Source organism: Equus caballus, chromosome 2 (genome assembly GCF_041296265.1).
Source record: "Equus caballus isolate H_3958 breed thoroughbred chromosome 2, TB-T2T, whole genome shotgun sequence".
NCBI classification, from domain to species: domain Eukaryota; kingdom Metazoa; phylum Chordata; class Mammalia; order Perissodactyla; family Equidae; genus Equus; species Equus caballus.
Genome location: NC_091685.1, coordinates 12,169,850 through 12,177,705, shown reverse-complemented (window position 1 = coordinate 12,177,705; position 7,856 = coordinate 12,169,850). Strand labels below are relative to the sequence as shown.

The following is a 7,856-nucleotide window of genomic DNA, read 5'->3' as shown; positions in this document are numbered from 1 at the left end:
GACGAGTCTGCCGCACTTCCGGCCAGATCGCCGGATATCCGCTGAGTGACCCTTACAAGTCCTTCTTGATCCTGAAGTGGAATAGGTGCCGCTGTTGCTGCTCGTGTTGAATCCAGGGCAGTAGCCGGACATGGGGCTGGAGGACGAGCGAAAAATGCTGACCGGGTCCGGAGATCCCAAGGAGGTAAGGCGAGACGGTCGACTGGACCGTCTTCACTGCGCTGCGGCTCAGCAGGTAGCCCGCCAAAACCCGCCCGGGGCCCGCTTGGCCCTGGTGGGCCCCTGGAGTTTGCAGGGTCAGGAGAGCTGGTTCCCTGGACCCTTCCCCAGAATTCTTCGAGTGACCTTGGGCGAGTAGATGACTAGTCTTTCTCTGGGCCTCGGCTCCCCCGTTCTCCGAATGGGGTGAAGCCTTCACGAGAGCGAAAGTGCTGCGTCGTCTGAGCTTATTTATATTTTTAGTCAGTCCGGTGTTCTGAGGCCCAGGTGTGACAGGTTTGGGGAGCAAGCTGACCAGGCTGAGCCCTGACCTCAGCTCAGGTCAGGAATCCCTGACACATCTTCTCTGGAGCTTCTGGAGATCTGGCCTTAGGCTAGTTTCTGTGAAAAAGTGGTTCCTTTTTCTTTGGGGGAGGGGGGTATCTTTGGGGACAGTGTAGGAATGTGAAGGTAATTCTGTGCTGGAGGAGGTGCTCCTTCCCGGGGTGAGAATGCCAGTATAAGATGGTTATTTATCGACCGCTTCCTCCTCTAAGTGCTGTAGGTGCGCTAATTCATTTGAGCCACACCATAGTCCTGTAAGTATTAGGTACTGTTATTATTGCCGTTTTGCAGGTGAGGGAACAAGCATAGAGAGGTTATATGTCTTGTCTAGGGACACACAGCTGATAAATCTCGGAGCCAGGAATTGTACCCGTGCAGCTGGTTCCACAGCCAAGACTTACCCAAAATGCTCACAGCTTTACTGTAGAAGCCCGCTAGCTTTTTGTTTCCAATCACATTTCCTGTCTATTTCTTTGTTCTTTGGTCACTTTGGGGCAGCTCTTCTGGCCTTAGGGGTTCAGAATAGTTGGAAACTAGTTTATGCCTTAATTTTCCCTAGTCTTACTTTCTGAAAGAGGACAAGAAAGAAGGGGAGCCAGCGTCAGGAAGTTAGCAGAAAGTATACCAGAAAACTCAGTAAGGGCTCACCACAGCAGTAGATGAGAAAAGAAAGTAAATAGGTAGTCAATTTTATTTTATTTATTTATTTATTTTGAGGAAGATTAGCCCTGAGCTAACTACTGCCAGTCCTTCTCTTTTTGCTGAGGAAGACTGGCCCTGAGCTAACATCCGTGCCCATCTTCCTCTACTTTATACGTGGGACGCCTACCACAGCATGGCGTGCCAAGCGGTGCCATGTCCACACCTGGGATCCGAACTGGCGAACCCCGGGCTGCCGAAGCAGAACATGCGCACTTAACCGCTGCACCACCGGGCCGGCCCCACTAGTCAATTTTAAAATTAAGAAAACTGAAGTCTTTTATGAAGAACCTATACCTCTTGGAGATTAAATCTTTTTAGTGTGATCTTGGTTTTTCTCATTGACTGGAAATTTTATACGAAGTAGTGTATATTTAGACTTTATTTGGATTTGTTTTTCCAAAACATGCCGAGATACTTTTGACATAAAATTATAAAAGACACAGAATCATCAGTGTAGTAGTATTGATAATAGGGAAATGATGTAAAGGTCTTGCTTTTAGGATACTAATTTCTGGTTTCTAACTCAGGCAGCATGTGATTTCAGTTTTTGTAAAGACTTTTTCAGTATGAATTTTTTTTAAAGAGCAAGGTTAAGAAACCTTATTTAATGAAAAAGTAGAATTTACATCCTCAATAACATCTTCAGTTTAGAAGAGACCGTTGCCAATTGTGAGAATAAATAGCCTCGGTTACAGTTGAACCTGCCCTACCCCTCACTCCCAGCTTTCATGAGCTGTCGTCCCTTCCCTTAAGGGTATGGTGGAGTATGAGGCAGATTGTGTTGGAATTTTGAAAACATAATGAGGGCTTGCTGAGCTGGTTCTTTTTATTTCCCTTTATATCTTTTCTTTCCCTTCTCCCACATGTGGATATGTGCATGCACAGGCAGGCAAGCACCTTGCTTTTGACAGATTGAGATACTGATCAGATTCTCCGATGCTCCGGATTAGGTCTATGCTGATGCTCCCACAGGGAATTTTTTTATACTGCTTCCCTTGGAAGAAAGGAAACCAAGTTTGAGCTTGTGTACCTGAATCAGAAGTAAATAGGTAGGGCCTGGTGTTACCTACCTTGTGAATGGAGTAGACTTTGTGAATGTAGACCTTTGGTGCACTTATATTGATAGTCTACTTAGAGTCCTGGGAGTTCAGCAAGCCAAAAAGCAGTGGCTGTAACCATCTTTAGTTAAGCTCTGGCCTAAGAAGAGTTTAGGTTTGGCCATTTTCATATTCCCAATTTAAGCTCAGAATCTAGAAAAAATGTTGGTTTTCCTCCTAACTTGGTTTGGGATGTAAGGACTAAATTTAGTTATTTCTGATAATACTGGGACCTACCAATATTCAAAACAAAATACATAGGTTCCATTTGAACATCTCACAGCTTGAACATATATCAGAAAATGTCTAATTAGTGTTTGTTACCTCTAAACTGGGAACTCCTTAAGGGGCTGTTGTGATTAATCAAATTATTACAGATGTGAAAGTCCTTTATAAACTTGAGTGTTGTGCACACTTTAGGTTACGAATGAAAATGAGTCAGTGTGTCCTTGTTGAAATGTACCCAGGATTTGTTTTAATCAGCTTGTAGATAGGTTACAGACATAGAGACAACTATGTTTGAAGGAAGAGTTTATTACTTAGAGTTCCCAAGAGAAGGGGGCAGGCCTCACCACCTGGAGCCACATGGGGAAGTGCCTGGACAAGTTAGGAGCAGAAGGAGCAAGGGAAATCAGACCCTTGGTTTCCAAGGGAAGGAATGAGTGAGGCAGGATAGGCAAACTCTAGCAAGTTGAGGATTGGATCGTTTGAATAATATCAGTGGGCTCTAGTCCTAGGTTGTTTGGTACTTGACCCTGGGGTGATTAGGACAGGGGCAGTAATTGGTTTAGTGTAGGAGAATTAGAAAAAGGAGGTAGTTGGTGATAAGAGTTTGGGTTGGTTTGCATGTGAAAGGCATGCCCCCAGGCAAGTTGTCTGCTAGCTCTAGAAATTAGCCAGCCCTGGGAGGGACTGTCTCTTCAGGATTAGCAAGGCGCCTAAAAAGTCAAAGCATCATAAAATACAGAAAATTTAAAACATGATAGGTAGAATGTCTATCCTCAGTAATTACAACATTGGTATGATTGGGCATATATATGTCATAAAACTGCTGCTGACATTAATTTTGTTTTCCTTTTGTAGGAGGAAGAGGAGGAGGAGGAATTAGTGGTAAGAGCTGTCTCAGGTTTCGAACCATCTCAGTAAAAAGAAGTTTGAGCTTCATGAAACTCTAAGGGAATTTTAAGGAGTCTTTACTTGACACCTTGGAGAGAATGAGAATTGAAGAAGCCTTTAATACTTCTTTCCTGTGCAGTGGAGTGTTTGGGGGTGTGGGCCTGGGAGCTGAGTCTTTTCTGGGTTTGGGGCTTCTCCAGTCGTGGTGTCAGGGAGCAGAGCAGCGTCTTGAGGGCCTGGCACTCAATCATCTGCTATTTGTGGCTTAATAAAGAATTCTGGAAGGAACTTTTCTTAGATGGTCCTTTTCCATGTCAACATTGCCTTTCTAGCTGGGTGGCTGGGGTCCATAGGCCTGGCTCTTAGATAAGGGAACTGAAATTCACAGACATTACCTATCCCAAAATGCTGCGTTAATAAGTAAGGCCTCCTCTAGATCTACTTCAAGTTTGGCCAGGTTTCCTTTACCACCTTGTTTTTCAGATAGGACTGAGGCTTTCAGTGCATACTGGCAACCTTGGAAGGCAGGAATGTGAAACTTTTCCCTACTACTTAGCATCAGAATTGAATGGGAGACCCCATTCTGCCATTTCTGGCGGCAGTGTGGCTCTGCCAGCTGGCTTTCTGCACGGTAATTCAGAGGCAGCACCTTGGTTTGGTGGTTGTATTAATCAAAGCATATGGTTTGTGGGTCTCCTCCTAAAGTCCCCATTTTGGTTTTTTTCTGTGTTTCTCCTTCAGGATCCCCTAACAACAGTGAGAGAGCAATGCGAGCAGACGGAGAAATGTGTAAAGGCTCGGGAGCGGCTAGAGCTCTGTGATGAGCGTGTATCCTCCAGGTCACAGACAGAGGAGGATTGCACAGAGGAGCTCTTTGACTTCTTGCATGCAAGGGACCACTGCGTAAGTCAGCCTAAAGTCAGAAAGGGGCACGCTTACAGTGGCCAGGGAAGACTTGGTGCTGACAACCTTTTCATCCTAGAGGCACATCCATCAATAGGCATTTACTGTGGCCCAATATATGTGAGGTACAGTGCTGAGCACTTTACATAAATAATCTTACCTAATTCTACCACTGGCACTGGAGATAGGTATCATTATCCCCCTTTTCCAGATAAGAAAGTGATGTCTTACAGAGAAGTGATGTCCTAACTTGCACTGCTAAACAGTGGGGAAGTGGATTTTGTATTGTTAAGTAACAGGCTATTCTTTAAAATAATTTATATCTTCCAGTGTGTCTTGTGCATAGTAGTTGGTCCAAAAAGTTTTTTTTTAAGTAAACTTTTGTTTGACTCTGCACATATAATAGTAAGGTATTTTAAATGAATTACAGGGTATGCAAAATTTGATATGGTTGCTTATATTAAAACTGATTGGGTGGTTAATAAGCATATGAAAAGATGCTCAACACCATTAGCTATCAGGGAAATGCAAATCAAAACCACAATGAGATACTACTTCACAACCACTAGGATGGCTTTAATCAAAAAGATAGGGAGAAATGGGTCAGAAGGTAAAAAGAAAAACAAACAAATAACCTTTTCTTCTTTCTCAAAAAGAAAGAAAAACTAGTTAATGATTTCCACTCAGCCAATTTTCATTATTTATGCTTCAACAATCCCAATACAGGTATTTTGTTTTAATTCTTTTTTTTTTTCTTTCGAGGAAGATTAGTCCTGAGCTAACAGCCACCGCCAATCCTCTTTTTGCTGAGGAAGATTGGCCCTGAGCTAACATCCATGCCCATCTTCCTCTGTTTTAGAGGTGGGACGCCTGCCACAACATGGCTTGATAAGCAGTGTGTAGGTCTGCACCCAGGATCTAAACCAGCGAATCCCAGGCAGCACAAGCATAGTATGCAAACTTAACTGCTGTGTCACTGGGCCAGGCCCCCGCCCCCCTGCTTTTATTTTGAGGATTGGCCGTGAGCTAACATCTGTTGCCAATCGTCCTTCCTTTTCTTTTCTTTTCCCCAAAGCCCCCCAGTATGTAGTTGTATATTCTAGTTGCACATCCCTCTAGTTCTTCTATGTGGGATACTGCCTCAGCATGGCTTGATGAGCGGTATTGGATCGGTGCCCAGGATCTGAACTGGCAAAATCCTGGGCTGCCAAAGTGGAACGCACAAACTTAACCACTTGGCCACAGCGCTGGCCCCTTAATTCTATAATATACAGTGCAAACACACAAATGCACATGCACATGTACACACACTCCTATTAAACAAATTGTGACAATTAAGGAAGATTTTTATAAAGATAGAAAAATCCATCTGAAATCATACTGCCTGGTGATAACTATGTTTTCTTGTATATACTATCAGATTTTTAAATAAAAATGAAATCATAAACATTCACATATAAAACATGAATAGAGGCATTGTATTCATTTCCATTGATATATATTCATTTATTTCATCCATTCTTTGGTATACATACAATTATTCATACATCTTAATTCTTTAACATGATTTTAGTGGAAAGGAAAATTTTATATATAAAATATGCATACACAATTCTCTGTATCATTAAAAAAAGGGGGGCCAGCCTGGTGGCACAGCAGTTAAGCTCACACGTTCCGCTTTGGTGGCCTGGGGTTCATTGGTTCAGATCCCGGGTGTGGACCTACGTACCACATGTCAAGCCGTGCCATGGCAGGCGTCCCACATATAAAGTAGAGGAAAGTGGGCACGGATGTTAGCTCAAGACCAGTCTTCCTCAGCAAAAAGAGGAGGATTGGCAGGTGTTAGCTCAGGGCTAGTCTTCCTCAAAAAAAAAAAAATACAGTGAGATATTCAGCCTTTAAAAGGAAGGAAACTGACACATGCTACAACATGGATGAACTCTGAAGACATGCTAAGTGATTGGTTTCAATCACAAAAGGACAAATATATCATTCCACTATATGAGGTATCTAGAGTAGTCAGTTCATAGAGACAGAAAGTGGAATGGTGGTTGCCAGGGGCTGAGGGAGGGGGAAGTGGGGAATTATTATTTAATGGGTACAGAGTTTCAGTGTGGGAAGATGAAGGTCTAGAGATGGATGGTTGCAGGACAATGAATTAATACTATAGTAATGTATAGTTAAAAATGTTTACAATGGTAAATTTTATGTTATTCAAATACTTTTATGAGCCAAGCACTGGGTTAATATCTGGGAGTGAGACAGGCATGGTCCTTTCCTTCACTGAGTTATGAGCCAGCATAGGAAACAGAAGTAGAACAGTGAATAAATTGGTAAGTCTCTTGGGTGTAACCTTCCCAGGATGGCCTTCACTGACCCTCCTATGTAAAGCTGCTGTGCCCTCCCCTCATTTTATTTTCCTCATAGCATTTATCACTATCAGAAGTTAGCTTATGTCTATATTATATTTCATTATTCTCTAAGTTCCATAAGACACAGACATATTGTCTTGTTTACCACTGTGACTCACTCAGCACCTAGAACAGTACCTGGCATATAGTAGATGGTTTCTAACTATCTGTTGAATTAATAAGCACTGTGATGTGTGAGGTATAAGTTTCTGTGGGGAAGACAGGACAGACAGATTGCGTGGGGATAGGAGCTTGTTTAGAGAAGGCTTGCAGGAAGTGACATGTAAACTTAAGTTCTAAAGGAAAAATAAAAGATGAGAAAAGTGGGAAAGAGGGTTCCATGTAGAAGGGAGACAGTATTCTGTAACTGAAGGGAGTTCGCAAGGGCTCCAGAGCGGGTGTGTGGGAAGGGAGGTGGTGAGAGAAGAGGCAGTACTGTTCCAGGGCATGATGGACCTTGTAAGCTAGGACATTAAAGCTGCCAGTTGATGACTTCTTTTCTTTTCTCCATCTAGGTGGCCCACAAACTCTTTAACAGCTTGAAATAAATGTGCAGACTCATTCACCTCAGCCTTCATCTCCTGGGCATCGGGATATTTCCTTATGGTTTTGAACATGCCATTTGTTTATTTGCGTACTGTAAGTTCATGTGAACCTCATGGATTTTGGCTTAGGCCAGTAGCTTCTATGTAACAGGAGTGGTTCCATCGTAATAAAGTCCAGTGATCTACAGACCTGCCTCCTGTCTTTTTAGATTATTTTAGTTTGAAGTTTTCAAACATAAGAATAGATGGAATAATAATCAACCTCCATGTACCCATGACCCAGCAAGTATGCATCTCTTAATAAGGACTTTTAAAAAATTTACCTTGATAATATTATCACACTTAAAAGTAACAGTAATTGTTTAATATAAGAATTTCTCATCTCAAAAGTGTTGGGCCAGCCTGGTGGTGCAGCAGTTAAGTTCACACATTCCGCTTCAGCGGCCCAGGGTTTGCCAGTTCGGATCCCGGGTGTGGACATGGCGCCACTTGGCACGTCATGCTGTGGTAGGCATCCCACGTATAAAGCAGAGGAAGAT

The 7,856-nt window shown here is 42.9% G+C and overlaps 1 protein-coding gene across 2 annotated transcripts; it reads left to right on the top strand.

Moving 5' to 3' along the window:
• The first annotated feature begins 46 nt into the window (after nt 1–46).
• UQCRH (ubiquinol-cytochrome c reductase hinge protein) lies at nt 47–7,504 on the top strand. Of its 2 annotated transcripts, XM_005607084.4 has the most exons (5): nt 62–184; nt 3,426–3,452; nt 3,942–4,089; nt 4,200–4,361; nt 7,288–7,504. In XM_005607084.4, exons 3-5 carry the CDS (start codon nt 4,027–4,029, stop codon nt 7,318–7,320), a joined length of 258 nt encoding a protein of 85 aa, XP_005607141.1. In that variant the 5' UTR covers nt 62–184; nt 3,426–3,452; nt 3,942–4,026; the 3' UTR covers nt 7,321–7,504. The 2 variants fall into 2 exon arrangements, with proteins under 2 accessions (XP_001495144.1, XP_005607141.1); XM_001495094.7 differs by lacking the exon at nt 3,942–4,089 and having other exon boundaries at nt 47–184.
• Nucleotides 7,505–7,856: the final 352 nt, after the last annotated feature.